Below are 22712 nucleotides of genomic sequence, written 5' to 3' on the forward strand. Positions count from 1 at the left end.
AGCAGATTTCCTTTATAACTAAATACGTGAGCGACGATACTTTAAAAGTTTCGCTTATTAATTACAGCTCACTCGAAGGCGAAAGGATTTTACACTACTAGGTATGGAACTATTTTTCATTTTGTTACTTGTTTTCTGTTAGGACACTATATTTTAGGTTTAAAACTTTTTTCTTAATGAAATATATCAGTAGAGTTTTAGTGTACGTTTAAGGATGCCACAATTCTATGTATGGAATAGTTTTCTAAACAAGACATAAGCCTAACGATGGAGTTACACTCTTATTTCTCCGTTACAGATTGTATATTTGGTATTAATTCTATATTTTAAATATGGTTATTTTTTAAAAAATTTAATTTTCTATATTTCATTTAAGCCTTTCCATTTCATTGTCATTCTTATGTACCTCAATTTTTTCATATCGTTAAAAAAACGTGTAGGATTGAGTTGATTTCAAATTTATATATAACTGGTGATTATTTTGATAACTGGAGCTCCGGGTTGGGAACTTATTTCTTAAGGTAATCCATTTATATTTTTTTCACCACACGCTATAATAATAGTGTCATTATTGTATTATTTAAAACGAAATTAATGCAAAAATGATATAATGGTTAATCACTATCTATTTAACATAAAATAATATCGCCATTAAAATATAAAATTTAGTATTATTTAAATTTGCATCCACATGATGGATGGCTTATCTTAAAATTAATATCAGTTTTATCTTACGGTTTATATTGTACTTGTATGCATATAATTTTATAAAGTGTACGTAGATATATAGAACGAAATGGTAAACGAAACATTTTATTTCTGCAGTATAGAATTCGAACAAGCGAGATCGTTTTTATTTTTATCAATGACATCACAAATCATGATATAAATGGGACTAAATTATGTTTAATAAGCCTAGACGCCGATTTTTTTTGAGTTCCGTGAAAAAGGTGATCAAATTGCTTGTTTCAACGGTAAATACACATCAACATTTTAAATTATATTTGTATTTTTAATAATTATGTGCACAGGCAAAGAAGAATTTGTAAACTATGTTCACAAACTATTATGGAATCCGAATATCATTCCTTGCTTTGCCGCAGATCTTTCTTAAAAAAAAAGAATTACGTTCATTTATATGGCAATCAAAGAGTCGCCAGACAGAACTGAAAACATGTTAACAGTCTACTTTGCAACGAAATTAGAAAAAGAAAAACATTTTTCTTCTTAATGAAATATTTTTTAAATAACATATGGCATATAAATGTTAATAAATAGTGTAAATTCAAACTTGTTTCTACTCTGCTATTTCCATGTGTATTTGTTAATTGAACAAGTAATGCAAACTATTCCATTGAAACCTGAAGAGTATAAACTGTATAAACAATGTAACAAAATTGAACATTTTTTTTAATTTCGAAAAAGCGCGCTAGAATGTATTTTGAAAATTGAATCATTTTAGGCCAGGATTTACAAAGTCAGTGTGTGTAAACCACGTGATGAATAACGTCATAAATGCTACGTCGGAAGGCAATATTTTGCTTCGAATGAAGACGTTAAACAAAGATAACTTATTTCTGCAACATTTTAAATGAAACATAGCGCAGTTTACGCCGCTTACGGAGTCCCGCCTTCGGTCTTTTACAAGAGTTTGATTGAGAGTTTAGTTTCTTAAAACACTTCGGCCGTCTGACGGAGCACTGTCAGAACATTATTTTGGAAACAGCTTTGTCGAAGTGTTTGATGAAACTAATCACCTTATCAAACTTCGGTCAGAAAACGAAGGCGGGGCTATTTAAGCGGCATAGACTGACCTTTGTTTTGTTTAAAATGGTGTAGTAAAAGAAAAGATATCTTTGATTGAAGTCTGTATTTTAAGAAAAATTTTGCCTTCCTACGTAGCATATATGACGTAATTTATCACGTGATTTACACACACTGTTGTACGGTTCATAATCATTAGTCATCACAGGGTCGCTTATTCATAAAACACATTAAGTCATTTCTCATCTTAAATCAAATTCTTAAAATGTTCTATACAGAAAGGTATAAGTGTTTTATACATTCAACTCACTGAAACAGCCACAGTAAGATATCATGAAGCGATGATATCATCATATGTTAAATGAGATAATGAACTTTTCTTAAGTTAAGACGTAAGATGTTTCTCAATACCGGACCAGTTTAAAAAGAACGACAATGTCATTAACGTATTTTACTATTTTATTCAAACCACATAACATCCCCCTTTTAAACCAATATAATAAATTATCGTATCACCTGTACTGTGCTCTTATTCATATCTGTCAGATGTTCTTTCCAAGGCAGATTTATAAGGAATGTCGTTAGGGCCTGTAAATGTGTTGATTTGAAACGCGATACTCAATAGTACGATGATGAAAACGCGAAATCACGAAACTACGATGATGGAAACGCGACAGAATGATGATGAAAACGCGGATGATGATAACGCGACAGTACGATAACAAAAACGCGATAATACGACAGTTCGTTGATGATAATGCGATAGACTACTGTCGCGTTTTCTCCATCGTAGTTTCGTGATTTCGCGTTTTCATCATCGTAGTATCGTATTGTCGTGTTTTCATCATCGTACTGTCGTGCTTTTATCATCGTACCATCACGTTTCCTTCATCGTAATGTCGTGTTTTCATCATCGTTATGCCATGTTATTATCATTGTACCATCGCCTTCCGGTGCGCATGCGCAGAGGAGAATGTGACAAAATGTCGGATGCAGGGGTGCGTTTCAGAGCAATTGTACGATCTGCCATTATCGTCAATGTACGATCATAATAACGACCAACTTAATGACAACTTTAAAGGCATTTATGAAACGTCTCTTAAACTCTCCAGTCGTTTGGGGAAAAAACTAACGATAACGCAGCGTTTAAGCGAATGTCAAAGTCTGAAGTAAAATTTATAAACATCTGGTGAAATGTACCATGTGTCGTTTTCTTGAACTCTTAATCATAGGTCTATGTTGTCAGCAATCCAATGAATTGAATTGAACTAACTTCAAAGTTTGCAAATAAAAGTTACTGTATTCGACATAAATATGTGATATATTTGAATGCCTGCTGAATTTCGATTTCTTCGATAATATTTGAAAGGGGTTTTTGTTCAGAAGTAGAAAGCGAGGGAGTCTTACATAAAACGATACAACAAACAAGTTTTTTTGGTATTTCAAAGACGTCTTAATGTCATTTACTTCCGATTTCAGTTTAATTAAAGAGCACTTATACATCGTTTTACATTTTATAACATCGTTTATGATGTTCTTTTGGTTAGCTACCTTGTGTATAAGAAATCAATAAACCAACACTGTTTGAACGTAACCGAAATTATATGGGGTCACAACACATCAACAATAACCTTTAAGGTAATGAGCTTTCAGAGAATTAGCTGATTTCTGGCTCAGGTACCTTAAAAGGTTTATTATTTTTTTCATGATAATAAAAGTTAATAAAAGTTGTCAGCTATAGTAAAATACTGCCACATAGGATTCGAACGTGAATAACCATTAGATTTGCTGTGTACGAGTCGTCGAATATGCTTTTATATAGTATATTAAAAAAGTAAAATATTAAAATATGGTACATCATTTCAGGACCCGTGACAAACATCGACCAATCAAAATGAAGTATACGTACCACGTGACTGCCATGCACATACTCGTTGTTCTTTCAAGTAAGTATGATATCATTGCCAAATATAGAGCATTGAATGTTTTCCTTACATGTATTCAATTAGCCAACCAGCAAACTATTGGTCAGTGACGTAATTCCATGGAAAATTAACCAATCGTTAATTGGTTTGAAATTACCATATGAATTATTACGTCACTCGTCAACCTCGCTGGCTCCATCTAGGCTTTATTGTAAATTATTCACATAAGCGCTTTTTGTCAAGATTATTTGACGAATGGTTTTCAGTTATTTTATTTCATAATACACCCGTTTGCTACGCAATGTGCGAATTGTTAACAACCTCTTTAAAGTTAACAAAGATGCCAAAATTTAAAGCTGCACTCTCACAGATTTACTGTTTTGACAACTTTTTTATTTTTTGTCTTGGAACGAGCAAATCTTTGCGTAAATATCTGCAAACCAGTGACAAAAGACTGCCGACAGAAGATCAGATCGCAGCTTTTCATATTTCCGTCCCCAAAATGATGTTTTATGCACTTTTCTTAAACCGTTAGTAACGGTTTAAGCCATAAAACATTAAATTTGGAACGGAAATATGAAAATCTGCGATCTGATCTTTTGTCAGCAGTCTTTCATCACTGGTTAGCAGATATTTACGCAAAAAAATTCTAATTCAAAAATAAAAAATAAAAAAAAGTTGTCAAAACAGTAAATCTGTGAGAGTGCAGCTTTAAATCTTTTCTTTCTTTATTACCTTTGTGAGCACATTTGGGATTTGCAGTTTTCTGTAAGAAAGTCGTGACAACTGTTTATGGAACAATAATGACATTTCCGTTCTTCAATTAAACAGTGTCATACAAAGATTACATGATCAGTATTGCCAACACTGGTTTTCCCTATTAGACACGTCATCCAAATTAAAACCTTATGGTAGTATAAAGCGTAGGTTTGGTTACGAGAATTATCTTAATTTAATTGTATTAAAAACGACAAGCATCGTATTTCGCTAACCAGATTAAGATGCTCAGCTCACAAACTTGCAATCGAAGAAGGCCGTTTTAGAAATATAGAACAATCTGAACGTAAATGTATATTTTGTCAAATGAATGTTGTTGAAGATGAGTTTCACTTTGTGCTTGTATGTCCTTTTTACAGAGACATACGGATTGAATGCTTACCTAGATATTTTTGACATTGGCCCACAATGCAAAAATTTAAATTGTTAATGTCAGCTGAGCAGAATACTACACAAATTAAACTTGCTAAATATGTATATCGTTCAACTTTAAGACGAGAAAGTATCATAAACCAATAAATGTTTATTTTTTTATTTTTTTCTTGTATTGCTATTATTGCTTGCTTTGAAACAATGTTTTTTGTTGTTTTTCTTCTTTTTTCTTCTTAAGTCTGATCAGTGAACTAAAAAAAATAATAATTATGCTCTGAACAGTGGCCTTACAACGATCACTTTTCATCACTAACATACCTGTTACTGTCAAAACATGCCTGACCGCATTAGCGAGGGTGGTCAATTTATAGATATTGTTCTGTAAAGGATTAAGGTACGCCAATGTTCAAGCAATTTCACGTTAATGATTACTTTTTTACGTGAATTATCAATATCCCAATAGTGTTAATAATCTGTGTATTATAATATCATGCTCTTCTCATGTATGTAAATAAATGTAACCGCCAGAAGTAAAGGCGATGAACTTGAATGTTTGTGCTAATAAACTATTGAATTGAATTGTTTTAACTGTACTTGATTTTTTAAAATGTATCGGATCATCATTAAAATATTTCAGCATGAAAAGTTAACAACGATGTCGTTGTGATTATCGTCGTTAGGCCAACTGCTCACAAGCGGTATTGCAAACAAGTACAAACAGTCCTCATTGGTTTAAACGAGCCTGAGACGTATTCTATAAGCAACTTAGATGAACTTAAACTTAAGATTAGAAACGAGGTGTTTTGATTGGCCTGTATATTTAGCTGACCAATAGGCTGAATGGAATCACTGAGGCATGTCTACACATTATAAGGATATGATCAATATTGAATACAAGCCCTGACCATGTGATGTCCCAGGGTTGATATTGGATAAACCTTGTAATACCACTAAGCATACAACCTACTTTTCAGGCAATGGAATTGCAGATAGGCAATCATTGAGTACTTTTCAATTTCCCCAGGTGTTTCAAGGTCCGCCTACTGCCATTCATCCGATACACAGGCCCTGTGTCAGGTTTTGCGTTGACAATGAGTTCACTATTCTTAATCATTAAGATATTACTTCATGTCATCTGACTATAACGACAAACTACTGTATTGTAATACCATTGTATGTAAGGTTCATGTTAACATGTGCGGCTTGTTCTACATTCCTTTATGTCCTATTTTAGGGTGCCCAAGTGATTTTTAATCAGTGGATTTCATAAACATATAGTTTATTAATGTAGAAATATTAAAGTTATTAAATCATTTCTTTTTATTTCGTCGAATTCGTTTAAGCATGTGAAAAATTACGACAATTATTAGCTTCGCTAACGGTTGTTATTATGTAATCAAAAATATAATGGATCCATGAAAGATTTATGGCACCATTTCCAGAGAGTTTATATTCCATTTCATGTCACTGCTTCTTGTAGTAAAAATATCAAAATGAGTTATGCAAAGCATATGTCGTATTCGTCATTAAGAGTTAAAGGGTCTAGACACCAGACGATCCCAACATAAGCAAATTCGGTATTTCATCCAAACACGCCTAGAATAATAATATGTGTCATGCGTTCCCGTTCCGGATAGAAAAATCCGACCCGAGGGCACCTGCGTTGCCAGGTAACGAAGTTTGCCGAGTTACGGCTACGCAGCGTGCCCGAGGGTCGGATTTTTCTATCCTGAACGGACACACATGATAGAGATTTTTTCTAGCATGCCTTTAATTACATTTTTTGTGAAGAAAATACATAAGAAAGCGCGTTTTTGTACATTTCACCAAAAAGCGCGTGCGATGATGTTTACTGATGTCATGACGCGCAGTTATTTGTATTCACTGCATACGTCAATAAGTTCCTTCGATATCACGTTTTTTAAGGGTTATTTTGTTTTGTTTTTAAGGAATATTTTTGTAAATTTAATGTTAATGGAACTCATCAATTGAAATCTCGTAACTATGGTTACATTTAGTGTTTGATAAAAGAAATTGAAAGTATTACGTCACAGCGCGTAACTCATCTGGCATGTGGGGATGCCAGATGGAGTTTTCCAGCACGGCTGAATTCACCGGAAATGCCTATCCGAGCTACTATGAAACTGAGAACACATAACTTTACAGGATAAAAGGAATATGTTGTCACTGTCTCATCTTAGTTTTCCTGGTAGAAAATAGCGCATAACGGTTATCAAGTTTATAGTGTGTATATTTAGCATGTGAAAGTCACGTGATTAGTACAGATACATAAACATTTACCCAGTTAATTTTGATTTAGAAAAAATACGCTTTAACTCATGCAAAAGATGCATGTGTCGTAAGCGATGTTATACATCAGTAAGTTATATCCAATGCGTTGTACATAACCATAGTGTGTATACCACGTGATCAACTACGTCATCAGTGTGTGTATATCATGTGATAATGCGCTTCGAATAAAGACTTTAAACAAAGATAACTTCACTATTTTCCCAACATTTTATGATTTTATGATACATAGCGTAGTCTGCGCCGCGTACAGAGCCCCGCTGTCGATCTTTTACCCGAATTTGACCGAGAGTTAAGTTTCCTAAAACACTTCGACAAACTTATTCACAAAACGGCTTTCTGACGGAGCACTGTCATTTAAATCATTATTTTGGAAACAGGTTTGTCGAAGTGTTTGATGAAACTAATTACCTTATCAAACTCCGGTAATAAAACGAACGCGGGAATCTTAAAGCGGTATAGTCTGCCCTTTTTCATTTCAAATGGTGTAGTAAAAGAAAAGTTATCTTTGTTTTAAGTCTATACTTTAAGCAAAATGTTGCCTTTCAATGTAGCATTATGACGTAATTTATCACGTGTTTTATACACATTGATAACGATATCATTTTTATTTTGACATTTTTCTTTTCTTCTTGATATTGTATCATCTGGTGTCTAGTCCCGTTAATAAAGGTTATGTACCGTACAATTGAATATCTATTAGCTGTTATTTGATGCAATCGAAATACCAAAAAACAAACTTTAAAGATGATATGATAAACATAATAAATAAAATGATAAAAGGATAATTAGCATAGTAAATAACAAGTTTCAGGAGTTTCCGATCGTATCCAGGCCCTTATTAATCGATACTTTTTAAATTAACAGTTTAAATTAGCCAAAATACATACTTCAATATGATTTTTTATAAATGGCATATATATATATATATGTATATATATATATATATATACATAATCATTGCGGTGTAGTTTGTCAACTTTGAAACAGTGGTTGTTAACATGTGTATGTTTATTGTTTTTATGTATTATTTTGAACATACAGTCCGCCTCCTATTTTTAATATTGTTATAACTCTTTTTAAACGCGTTGTAAAATGAACACTGGCCAAAATGTTATGAAACTTCTTAAGTCCCTTATAACAAGATTAAGCTAGTCTCGTTATTTTTGTTTCCCTATAATTTGTGTAACATTGTCTTTTTTTCAGAGATTTTAGACTTTAAATAGTAATAATGTTTATGATAACCCCATAAACAATTTTTCATGTATCGAAATCATATTTAATGATGTATGTTGGCTTAGTGAAATGAGCTACATAGGCCTTATTCAAAATCAATACATACACATGTATTACAAACATCAGTTTTGAGTGCTAAACCTTTAACTACTCACTAAATAATGCATTTATGGAAAATATTAATTAGTAATAACAAGATTGTAATCGTGTATTTAATAGTCGAAAACGCTAAAGATATTAAATGATTGGTGAGTGCTAAAAGATGTACAGTGATTAACTATCGTCTCGTAGAAATTCCATCTTTTCTGCACCTTTCTTACAAATTTAAATCAGTATCGTCCATAACAAACATGGTTTTCGACATTTATTCATCTTTTTTAGCATATTGAAACATTTGATTTAATTGTGGTAAATCATATTTGGGAGTAAGAGTGCATTTTTAAGATTAAAATGTTTCGAGAAATTGGGGGCAGTTGATCAATCGACATCGTCGGCAACCACGGTACTTTCACCCGTTACACTTCATACATACACAAGCATAGCGTAGTATGTATGGCGGGTCTCCGACGATAATCAGTCGATTGGTTTCGCGTGCGATTGTATAATTAAATAAAAACCGACGGACTGGGAGCGGGGAGTTGCAGTGGGTGTTAATTATAGTCAAGGAATGAATGCACCAAATAAAAAAAGATCAATTGAAAATTAAATCATTTATCAAACCGAGATCGGACCCATGGCATTTTCAATTTGTATATCTCATCTGAAGGACTGAAGAACATAACCAGTGGACCATTACAAATATCGATAGCAATATTCTGGAAGAAGACTCTACTTAATTGTTTTATTAAGATAAACAGAACCATTGGAAACACGATAACTTATATATCCATGGCCTCGCTTCAAAATGCCGAAGCTGCATTTTTTTTTGGGGGGGAATTTTCACATTACTTAAATCATAGAGCCGCATCTAACTACAAAATGCCGAGTAAATAGTCGAATGAGAAAATGGTGATGTGTCATGTGATCAAAATGTCGAGCAATGATTGGACATCTCACAGATAAGCAAAAGTGCCGAACCTTCATATTATATACAAAAAAATGTAACTTCGGCATTTTGTAAGAAATAATGTGTGATCAAATAACAAAGATTAAATACTAAAAACATTGGATTTCGAAGCTTTGACATTTGGAAGCGATGCAATTGATTTGCTCTACCGATGATCACGAATGCCAGTTTCTCAGCGGTATCCCTGGGTCGTTTCAAAAAAATATTTTATTTGTAACCTTAATTATGTGAATTATGTGTAAACGTGACAAATGCCAAAAAATGTAAATACATTTTTTTTAAACCTCAGCTAAATGTTCATTTTCAATTCTGGCTAAAGGTCAATTCGCACAAAAATAAGGAAACTAGTGCACTGAGATAATTTCAATTTATGACATAACCCGATCAAAATCTTTATTGAAACGGCCCCCTGGTACCGGACACGTCCATGGAAACCTGCAGATAGCGCTTGGAAATATCAAAAATCTTATTAATATAAATAAAAAGCAAGTTCCCATTTTACAAGTTGAAATTGTTTAAACACCACTTAAATATATCATTAAAATTAATACCTGTTCAACATCTCTCTAGAATATTGCAAGATTTAAACATAAAAAAGGGAAACCGGAAATAAAGTCCTTAGTAACTGCATTTTTGCTTCCGTGCGCATGCGTTAATTCACTTTGACAATATTACGCTTTGGAAAGAACTTGTATCAACGAAATGCATTTGTAAAGAAAACTTTCGCTATTTCTTGTATTGTTATTATGTTAAAGGGTATGAAATAAAAGAATTACTATGTTAGTGTTTTGGTTTTTGAGTTGTATCATCTAGCCTTGTTTGTGTAAAGATACACCGAAGATTATAAGTATCTTCCATGGCCGAGAGAGTAGGGTAGGTTAATCCCTACCGAGCGTAGGTATTAAACGGGGTATACTGAGATTCCGCAGAACATCCTGCCCGAGGGTTTGAGTGAAACTGTTTTATACAAGCGATACCGTTAGATGCTCCGGTAATAAAACAAAGGCGGCGCTCCTTAAAGGCCTAGTTTAAACCTTCTACAAGTGACCCCCCCCCCCAAAAAAAAAAAAAATAAATAAAATAAATAAAAATAAAAATAAAAAAAATAAATAATTTTTTTTTAAAATATCTAGACGATCTAGTGATTTCGTTTTCGGTTAACTTCTGTGTCATTTCAAGGAACTGCATGGACGTTCAGGACTAAAATGAAATACTATATCATGTCTTAAATTGACTTAACAGCTTTTCAGAGAAAATTTTGGTATCTCTCTCTTTTATAAGTTAGGCATTGAACAATGCATTATTCCTATCAGGAGGAAATAAAGAGTTTGATTTGACTTGATTTGAAAAGTCACTCCCCAATTGGAGTAATTTGCACTAAACCTTAAACATAAACCAATTTTAGGTTTTGTAATATCACCTTGATTTGAATGTTTCGCTTCCCAACGAAGAAATCGTTCTTTTATAAGTTTCGTGACGTTTCCCTCTTTTCGTCAATGTAATTCTGATTAATGTTTTGCGTCATGAGGAAACATTTGTGTTTATTATTCCTGATACATTTGAAGTATAACCGTTGTTATCAACAATTGCTACCAAGTCAGAATCCACCACTCTCAATTAAAAAGAAATACAATGCTAAACATATCTATACGAAAAATCACGCAATATTTCGATCCTTTCTGACGCTATTCCTGACAAGTTTCCTATTAATTTAAGTTAATGATATCAGTTTCAATAGAAATCGCCACGGCCTTAAGTCCAATATTAATTTTTAGCTTAAGGAGAACACTTCAGCAGTGATTTAATTACATTTTCTCGTGCCGATATCAACAAGTAGCCCGTTTCCGGCGTTTTGCAACAATTGAAAGCGGTAAGTTTACGACAATGATATCGTTATACGGTAAATTTGTCACGTGGCATTATTTGCGCCTTGGGAGTCGCCATTGTGTCTTCAGCTGCGCGGGTTTCTTTACTCTCTTATAGTTTTCAGGATTCCCCTAGCAGAAAACAGTCTTATATTGATCTTCGGAATATAATTAACTCTGAACTCTTCACATATAATTGATCAAAATTTCACGCCTACAATAAGTCTTGTCTAGGAAAGTCTTTATCATAGTTGATTTTACTTGCGCATTATCTTCAAGAGACGTTTGCTGCCAATAAAACTTTTGCAATGGTCACTGAAGAATAAAACTTATTATTTGCGATGTAGATGATGTATGTTAGATTTGGTCTTTCACTCATTTATTTAACAGGTATCTTAAACGCTTAAAATCCATCTATCCGAATACTGTAGAAAAAAGACTGTCGTGGGAAAGTAGAGTTACACACACTAGCGGGTCCAAGGTGCCCCCTACTCCCCCTGAAATCGTCAAAATTGACTTTTTATTTTGATATAGGGGCAAAAGTAATAACATACGCCCAAATTGCACCATTTCGGACTAAAAATTGTTAAAATTTTCATGGGGGAGCGCCAATTTGGCGTCAACGACAATATTTCAGCATATATCAAGATTTGCTAAAGGATTCAAGCAGTCAGTATCTCGCCACGCTTTATTTCATCATACAAAAAAGTGCATTTTACAAAAAAAACATGACCAAGTCCCTAAGGGATTTGACAAAAATGTACCTACTCCAGGACACCACTAAGAATTTGGTGAAAAAATGTATCTTTTTTCATTTCGAATATTTAAGACCAGGAACCTACCAGCTTTGAAAGTATTGCTCAGAAGCACGGACCTCCCTTAAACGTCCAATATAAGATTCACATTTTCTTATTTCAGTACGAGTATCTGAAGCCCGGGATTTACGAGATTTGACAGACCTTCCACCACGGACGGGCCTCTTGTTGTCAGCGTTGTGTATTGAAGATGGGGATGTGAGGCCCGCTTGTTTAGAAGGTAACTTGGATGTAAAAACAAACACGTTTAGATATAAGAACCTTTCACATTTTTGATTAATCGGAGCACCTCGGTTATCATCCATCGAAAACAATCTCGAATATATATGGACGGTTTACAATGTCAGATGTGTTTACATTTAACTACGCTGCAAGTAGATCACGTTTTTCAACTCAGCAGTAACAGTGTGTGTATAACACGTGATAAATTAAGTCAATAATGCTACGTCGGAAGGCAATATTTTTCTTCGAATGAAGACTTAAAACAAAAATAGCTTCACTATTTCTTCTCCATTTGCGATGAAACATAGCGCAGTCTACGCCTCTTAAGGAGCCCCGCTTCGGTCTTTTACCAGAGTTTGATTGAGAGTTTAGTTTCTTCAAACACTTCGACAAACCTTTTCACAATACGGCCGTCTGACGGAGCACTTTCAAAACATTATTTTGGAAACAGGTTTGTCGAAGTGTTTGATTAAAATATTTACCTTATCAAACTTCGGTAATAAAACGAAGGCGGAGCTCTTTAATCGGCATAGACTGCCCTTTGTTTTTATTTAAAATGGTGTAGTAAAAGAAAAGTTATCTTTGATTTAAGTATTCATTTTAAGCAAAATATTGCCTTCCGACGTAGCATATATGACGTCATTTATCACGTGGTATACACACACTGAGTAAAACCTAAGGACTTTAAGGAATCTGAATCATTTAGGCAATTAAACACTTCACTTGGAATCGATTTGGACTTAGAAGAAAATTATTATCATTGGACTTAGAAAAAAATCACGTTAAAACACTACAATTAGTTTATATTATTATCATTTTTAATTTTACGAACCTTTTCTACCAATGCACCAACATACTTCCGAGGTTGCTTTCGATGGAAAATGGCCGAGGCGTTGCGATTGCAATATGTGTTCAGACTTGTAAAATAATCTTCATCATTCAAAATAGAAATCTCAGCCCATCGTCGTCAACGATAAATCTTAATCAGGCAATATATCTTGACGGTTCACCATATGACGTCTAATTTTATTACACCATGATACTTAATATTAGCGACGAATGCACGGGCATTCGTTACAGATATCTAACCGTTATTTACTGATTGACAAAACTTACTTATGACAGCAAACGGCAGACACCCCCATAAGTTATTTGAAGAATAACATTACAAAAAAGCAATACCCTGCAATACAGACTAAAAATTGATCAGAAATACCTACTGACAGACAATATCCCGCATTCTTATTAAAACAAACACAGATATTTAACCTTTACGTACTGATTGACAACTTTTTCATTTGACAGGAGACAACCTTCATAAGATATTTGAAAACAACAATAATACTCTGTAATAAACTACCAAAATTGGATCAGACATAAGAAGTTAAGAACTGATCCCACCATGTGCATGTAATAATAAGACAAAATCCCGCATCCTTAATAGAAACAAATGATACATATAAGCGACGAATGTTACAGACATTTAACCTTTACTAACTGATTGACAAAACTTGCTTTTCAAAGCAGACCCCCCCCCCCCCCCAATAAGATTTGAAAAACAACAACAACAAAACAGCAATACACTATTAACAGTGGATCAGACAGACATAAACACTGTTCCATTCATATCAACATAAAAATAAGACAATATCCCGCATCCTTACTGGGAACAAATCAACTAATTGGTAATATCCCATATGGTAATTGTTTACATAATTGATTTATTTCTTTCATATTTGAAAATGTCCCGCCCGCTATACCTAAGTGGTATTATATTAAACGCCAAGATAAGACACATCTCTTTAGGCCCTCGTGAAAGTAATGATTTTTTTAGTAATATTGCTTTTAAAGGCCATGCCAAGTTTATCTTAGTCTAAATTTATTTATTGTACAACGATTGTTAACCAAGTAATCATAACATTTTATTAAATAACTATTAATTATTAGCCCTTATTCACAGCATTTGCCTTGTCCAACAATGCAAAAGCATTCTCGGACAAATAACAGGGCCATTATCAAATCACTTCTTTATTTAAGGGACTGTCTTACGTATGATAAAATAGCAAAAAAAAGAGAAGAAAATTGTCGAAAACTGACATAAACTTGGCATCGATGCGTACAATGCATTGAAACTTACTAACTGAAGTACCACATAGTTTATAATTTATTTAAGTTTAGCAGTTATTTCGTATTTTTCCATTAAAAATTTCTGGGTATGTTTAATAGGTAGAATTTATTTCTTATGCGTGATTGGCTAGTCGGTGTTATCACCGAGGTAGGAGTATAGCTTAATTATGATTACGATTAGAAAAAAGCCTTTGTAGCTCAGTGAGTAAGACGCTGGTCTTCAATTTTGGCGACGCGGGTTCGAACCCGGTCTCCGACACATTTTTTTTTTTTACATTTTGGTACTTTTTCACAATTATGATATCAAAGCGTAACACATTCTATTAGATAATTGTCCTGAGATTCGTTACAGAAAAAAAACTTTTTTGGTGCCAATCTGTGACACAGTCCCTTTAACAAACATACTCTTAACCACTCACGATGGTTCGACGTCACGTGGCAGTGTGGTCTTTTGTTCTGGGGGGTAACCGGAGTAATTAATTCCGGAGGTAACACGCTTGGCTGGCTTGGTGACCGCAAACCAAACCCACATGCTATCATGTCGGGAATCGAACTCGGAATCCATTGGTAAGAAGCGATTGCCCTTACACTGTGGTTATTGGGCAAAACGTTCGTATGTGAAGCGTCCTGACTTGTTGCTCTTTAAGGTCTTTAAAATGGAAATAAAAATTTTGTATTTCATTATCAAACTAAATCTCGTTTTATCGGATACCCCCAATACAGTACACTACTGTGCTATGCTTCCGTGCGAACCGTGGTCGAATTGGCTGGGAACATCTCGTTATCATGAATAATAAAAGATGCAGTTTCATTGGTTCCGCAGTGTACCAAGGCGGAAATATGCACATACATTCATACAAATATTTCCCGTTAAAGGTACTCTGATGAAAGCTCGAAATGAACTCGGTACGCCTTATCACTGCAACTTTAAACTAGCCACTTAATTACTCGGCTCTGGAGAGAAGTGTCAATTCGGAGTTATTGCATAGTATTTAATTGTTACATGCGAATTCATTGGTAGACGAGTTGTCTCTTCTGCCTCATGCATATTCATCAAAACGAGATTTTTCCAGTCAATTTTGCCACTGATTTTGAGTGTACCGGAAGAAAGTATTGTGGTTGCCAACGACGAATAAAACAGAGACAATTATTTTCTAGTTGGTGTTTATTGAAAAAATAATGACATCAGTCAAGAGATGTACTATAAACAGTATACACTCTAGACCGACAGTAAATAATAAACATAAAAACAATTTGGTATGGCCTATTGGCATTTGTCTAGTGATATTGTCATTGTTTTACTAAAATGTCAATACAGTTATGAAATATGAGATGACACCTGAGTAATTCATTTAACAAGATAACAAAATATACGATAATTGTGTCCACGTACGACCGAACAAAAAAGTACATTTTCAAGCATATACAGCCGAATCCCTTTGGCTTGGACACTCGGGGACCTGCGAAAAACCTCGAGTCTCGAAAAATTCGTGTCAATCGGGAATGATTAAAGAAGAAAAAAAATCAAGAAAATATTTAAAAATCGAAACTTTACATCCAGTTCGAGCCAACGAGGAATTCGAGCCAATCGAGTTAATCTGTATTGTCATTGATAAAGTAAAAAAAAACAACACAATGCTTTGAAAGTAAATATGGATACTATTGCAATATATTGTTTACAAACATTTAATAAAGTAGCATGAAAACTAAGGCTACATTTAACAACAAAATAGAAACTAAACACATGTTTTTTACTGTTTCGACGATATGAGTACATTGAACATGTTCAATTTTGTTGTTTAAGAGTAAATTGTAACATATTTATTATCTTAAGATTTTTTGGCCTTTAAAAGGAAATTGTATTTATGAAAATCATGATTTTTCATTTAGTAAAATCATGAAGTACGAAATTTGGTTTAATGAACCTACTTAAACATGTAACGCGAAGGAAATTTCGAGAAATTGAGGCCTAGGGTGGTATTCAATATACAACATAAGTAAACGTTATGGTCATACATCAGACATCATTGGCAGTATTGCTCAGTCATTAAAAATAAGTAATCCTATTAGCTACATCGTTCTTAGATCCAATTTAAATCAATATCAAATACCAGCCTAGAGCTCCGTTTTAATTATACATATAATCGTCAACCTTATCTTGCATAATTCTCCCCCGAAACATCCGTATCTATGCGATAAATATCCTAAGGATATCTATATCGAAACGCAGTTAACGCAAAAAATGTGGTTAACGCGGTTATCCCCAAAAATGTACGATCTTTAACCAAGGCCATAATGAACACAAAGTTGTGTAAATCAAAGGGGCTAACCACACACTTATGCATAACTTAATACTTGTCTTTAATGAACATATACGATAAAACCTTATTGACGATGGTCAGACACATTTTGTTACGGTCAGTAAAAATATGAGTCCGCTGGGTGTGTTGGAGCGGGGGATGTTGAGTGAAATTTCTCTTTTCGCTGAACGTACGAAGCGATGATCCAACAATTTATAAATGAAGACATTATATTGTGTATGAAATCTGCCATTGTTGTTATTTGACGTTTGAAATCTGTTAGACATTGACACTGTCTCTATATTATGTCATCGATAATGTGAGGACAATATAGTTAGCTTGCAACATGATTGTAAAAAGCCACAACTTGACAATAAATACCAAGTGGCGGTATTCTTTGACTTCAGCTCAGCATTTCACAAACTATGCGGTCGATGAGCTCTAACATTCCTTCGTAAAATAGTAATAAGGGGTAGAATGCTCACTTGGATGAATGTAATTATTTGGTAACAAGATTTGTCCCTGTAGTTCCAAGGGTAGGTTTCAAAACTTATCCCTAATACAAGTGTTGTTGTTTTTTTTCAATTGTTATCAATAGATATTTCAAATACATTTACAAAATTGTGACGTTTCCTTTTATTTGTCCATTTTCGGACAAACTCACACAAAATACTTTCTCTATTGCTATCAATGTTTAAAATACGTTTTCAGATGTGTCGTCTCTATTTATTTGCCCATACATGGACAAACTCATTCCAAATACAACAAATGTTTTCTCAATTGCTATCAAAGAAAGTTTGAATAACATTTTCAGATGTGTCGTCTCTATTTATTTGCTCATACATGGACAAACTCATTCCAAATACAAATGTTTCCTCTATTGCTAACAATGGAAGTTGGAAATACGTTTTCAGATGTTTCGTCTCTATTTATTTGCCCATACATGGACAAACTCATTCCAAATACAAATGTTTGCTCTATTGATATCAGTGTTTAAAATACGTTTTCAGATGTTTCGTTTCTTTTTATTTGCCCATTTATGTACAAACTCACACAAAATACTTCCTCTATTGCTATCAACGAAAGTCTAAAATACGTTTTCAGATGTGTCGTCTCTATTTATTTTCCCATACATGGACAAATTCATTCCAAATACACATGTTTCCTCTATTGCTATCAAAGAAAGTTTGAATAACATTTTCAGATGTGTCGTCTCTATTTATTTGCTCATACATGGACAAACTCATTCCAAATACACATGTTTCCTCTATTGCTATCAAAGAAAGTTTGAATAACATTTTCAGATGTGTCGTCTCTATTTATTTGCCCATACATGGACAAACTCATTCCAAATACAACAAATGTTTTCTCTATTGCTATCAATGAAAGTTTGAATATCATTTTCAGATGTGTCGTCTCTATCCATACGCCAATTCCTGGACAAAGTCATCGAAGGCGTTCGAGATAACCAGAGGTAAGAACGTTCATAGTAAAAATAAAAGAAATGTGTAAGTGATTTTGTTACATATAGTTTTTTTGTCCAATTTAGTCAAGGGAAATATTGCAATTTAGTAATTGTTATGTTTTTACATCATGTGACCAATATTAGTAAATTACATATGCTGATTTAAGAACACCAATCCAGCTTCCTTTATAGTGGGCGTTAAACTAGATCTCAATTTAGTTTGGATCGATTTTGATTAAGTAGTTGTAAAATCTCAATAGTGAAAAACACAATGATCGATTGATATCATATTCATTTCTATTTCTAATAACGCAATAACTATTAAACACTTGTTTTATGTATGTGTTTATTGTATGCAGCACAAAGTTCTAATTTCCTTAAGCTTAGATCCCTTTTGCACACACTTTATGCTCGGTTTATGGAAAACAAAATAAGCTTTACATAAGTATGGTAAAATTGTTGCTGACGTTTCTTTACAAAGACAAATGTATTCATTTAAGAAATGAATTGCGTGGTGGATGGCATTGCCGGGGTACGACTCCACGTGCACTTTAACAAGTCCAACTCTGTTCATATCCCAGATAAAGACATCAACCATGCAATTCGTTACTTATTTTTACACAAATATTTAATTATTATTATTTCTAAAACTGTTAAAAGAATTCTTTCTTTTCTTTAAGAAAACCTTCGAGTAATTCTTTCGCACCCATTATGTAAATAGAACAACACGACCGTAACCAGAAACAGTGTGTCATATGACGTCATAAAACGAAAACATGAACAACTTCATAATTGAAGTTTTGCGTAGTTTACAACAATATGAAATGGAATCATAAATAAACACTTCTCAACATGTTGATTTAAGTTTGACCTGCTGATACAGTTAAAACAATAACAAGATAAAGAATTTTCAATGTACATGTATATTTCTACGCAATCCGAGTATATCCGAATATGTTGAGTTCGTCGGATGATAATCACAGCTGGCAAAATGCCATTCTTTTGAGGAATGAAAGTTGAGGTGAAAATATATAATTACATCATCCGGCTAATATTTCCAATATTTTTTTTAGTAAATTTGCCATTTCTTTTACTAATTTAACATTCACTACACTAGTTCAAACAAATGAAACTTAATATACCGCATTTATTACAAAACCCACACAGTTCACAAAATATTCGATGTGTTTTCAGATACGGTGATATTCTACGTGATATGGCAATAAACAAAGATGACGTCATACAAAACGACAACGTCATCCCCGAAAAACGAGGCCGATCAAGGAACGGGAATGTTTCCGGTTTTTATTCGAACTGGTGATTGGCTGATTTGAAAATCTTGCTGTCACGTGACATTTTATCTTGGTTTCTTCCAATGAAAATCGTTAACAATGCCTATTAAATATGACTTGGATACGATCAATTACATGTAGGCTTATACTACAGACATTTAATAATAAAATATTCAAAACATGAATGGAATTACATTAAAACTATTAAATGGTGTTAAATAACATTTAAATCACCCAAAGTGTATTTTGAATGATACATATAACTTTTACCGTTCTTTAATTAAATATCAATTGTTTGTTTTTTGCAATTATGAATACACTAATTGAGTCATTTTTATCTAAATTTGAACTGTAATTTACTAAAGGACGTTTAACTGAATAAAATTGAAATATTTGGAAGTGTTTTATTTTTATGCTGAGTGGATTCGCCATTATATATGCCTTTCTTAAACACCCATACATTTAGGCAACTATAAATAAATTGCTAGATTTTCATCCCCGCCCGTCCCTTCTGTTTTCAAATGCCCCTTAATTTTATTGACTCAAACTCGGGTCTGTATTTGCGTATCGGCCGGTATTTCCCAGGAACGGCGTTTATTCATACTGGCCGGTCACATGCAAAAAAGGAGAACTGTTACGATTGTGTTCGTGGTCTAAAAACACATCTATATGGTCCCTTTCGCAATGTGGAAGAGTATTAACACAGATTCAACGATAAACATGCATCGAAGAGGACTATGAAATAAACAATGTTACGCGCAAGTTTTAAAAAAAAACACCTCAAAATGGATGAAAATCTAGCAATTAATTTATGGCATTGGTAATTTTGGTTGTGAGTTATGGTGACCTCATTGGGTCGGTCAGTTAAGGGAACAATTCACAAGGGCTGTTGCGTCAACAATCACAGATAACGTAGATACAGTAATCAATATATGTTGGGATGGCCGCATTAGAACGGTCAGTGAAGGAAACAATTCACTGGGGCTGTTGGGTCAACAAGCACAGAAAACGTAGATACAGTAATCAATAAATGTTGAGATGACCACATTGGGACGGTCTGTATAAAGAACAATTCACTGGGGCTGTTGGGTCAACACACACAGATAACATAGAAACAGTAATCAATAAATGTTTGGGTGGCCGCATTGGGACGGTCAGTAAAGGGAATAATTCACTGGCGCTGTTAGGCCAACAAACACAGATAACATAGATACAGTAATCAATATTTGCTGGTATGACCGCATTGGGACTGTCAGTGAAGGGAACAATTCACTGGGGCTGTTGGATCAACACTCACAGATAACGTAGATACAGTAATCAATAAATGTTGGGATGGCCTAACTGGGACGGTCAGTGAAGGGAACAATTTACTGGGACTGTTGGGCCAACACTCACAGATAACGTAGATACAGTAATCAATACATGTTGGGATGGCGAATTGGAGCGGTTATTGTAGGGAACAATTCAATGGGGCTGTTGCGTCAAAAAACACAGATAACATAGAAACAGTAATGAATAAATATTGTGGTGGTCGCATTGGAACGGTCAGTAAAGGAAAAAACGCACTGGGGCTGTTGGGCCATACAGATAACGTAGATACAGTAATCAATTAACGTTGGGATGACCACATTGTGACGGTCAGTGAAGGAAACAATTCACTGGGGTTGTTGGGTCAACAAACACAGATAACGTAGAAATAGTAATCAATATATTTTGAAATACACATTAGGGCGGTAAGTAAAGGGAACAGTTCACTGAGGCTGTTTGGTCAGAAAACACAGATAATGTAGATACAGTATTTCATAATGTTGGGATGACCACATTGGGACGATCAGTGAAGGGAACAATCCACTGGGGATATTGGGTCAACACACACAGATAACTTAGATACAGTAATCAATAAATATTGAAATGCCCACATTGGGACGATCAGTAAAGGGAACAATTCACTGGGGCTGTTGGGTCAACACTCACAGATAACGTAGATACAGTAATCAATATATGTTGAGGTGACCACATTGGGACGGTCAGTGAAGGGAACAATTCACTGGGGCTGTTGGGTCATCACAGGTAATGTACACACAGTAATAAATATATGTTGAGGTGACCACATTGGGACGGTCATTGAAGGGAACAATTCACTGGGGCTGTTGGGTCAAAACTCACAGATAACGTAGATACAGTAATCAATAAATGTTGGGATGACCACATTGGGACGGTTAGTAAAGGGAACAATTCACCGAGGCTGTTGGGTCAAAACTCACAGATAACGTAGATACAGTAATCAATAAATGTTGGGATGACCACATTGGGACTGTCAGTAAAGGGAACAATTCACCGAGGCTGTTGGGTCAAAACTCACAGATAACGTAGATACAGTAATCAATAAATGTTGGGATGACCTCATTGGGAAGGTCAGTAAAAGGAACAATTCACTGGGGCTGTTGGGTCAACCCTCAGAGATAACGTAGATACAGTAATCAATAAATGTTGGGATGACCACATTGGGACGGTCTGTAAAGGGAACAGTTCACTGGGGCTGTTGGGTCAACCCTCAGAGATAACGTAGATACAGTAATCAATAAATGTTGGGATGACCACATTGGGACGGTCAGTTAAGGGAACAATTCACTGAGGCTGTTTGGTCAGAAAACACAGATAATGTAGATACAGTAATCAATAATGTTGGGATGACCACATTGGGACGATCAGTGAAGGGAACAATACACTGGGGATGTTGGGTCAACACACACAGATAACTTAGATACAGTAATCAATAAATATTGGAATGCCCACATTGGGACGGTCAGTGAAGGGAACAATTCACTGGGGCTGTTGGGTCAACACTCACAGATAACGTAGATACAGTAATCAATTTATGTTGAGGTGACCACATTGGGACGGTCAGTGAAGGGAACAATTCACTGGGGCTGTTGGGTCATCACAGGTAATGTACATACAGTAATTAATATATGTTGAGGTGACCACATTTGGACGGTCATTGAAGGGAACAATACACTGGGGCTGTTGGGTCATCACAGATAACGTAGATACAGTAATCAATAAATGTGGAATGACCACATTGGGACGGTAAGTGAAGGGAACAATTCACCGAGGCTGTTGGGTCAGTGCTCACAGATAACGTAGATACAGTAATCAATAAATGTTGGGATGAC

At 34.4% G+C, this 22712-nt stretch overlaps 1 protein-coding gene across 2 annotated transcripts; it reads left to right on the forward strand.

Annotated features, from left to right (window-relative positions):
- On the forward strand, nt 1-19858 carry LOC128221822 (uncharacterized). 2 transcript variants are annotated; one of them, XM_052930427.1, is made up of 5 exons: nt 1-101; nt 3631-3710; nt 12234-12350; nt 18187-18253; nt 19439-19858. In XM_052930427.1, the coding sequence occupies exons 2-5, from the start codon at nt 3659-3661 to the stop codon at nt 19563-19565; spliced, it is 363 nt and encodes a 120-aa protein (XP_052786387.1). In that variant the 5' UTR covers nt 1-101; nt 3631-3658; the 3' UTR covers nt 19566-19858. The 2 variants fall into 2 exon arrangements, with proteins under 2 accessions (XP_052786387.1, XP_052786388.1); XM_052930428.1 differs by lacking the exon at nt 1-101 and adding an exon at nt 469-521.
- The last annotated feature ends 2854 nt before the right edge of the window (nt 19859-22712 follow it).

The sequence above is a fragment of the Mya arenaria genome, chromosome 16 (assembly GCF_026914265.1).
Source record: "Mya arenaria isolate MELC-2E11 chromosome 16, ASM2691426v1".
Taxonomy (NCBI): domain Eukaryota; kingdom Metazoa; phylum Mollusca; class Bivalvia; order Myida; family Myidae; genus Mya; species Mya arenaria.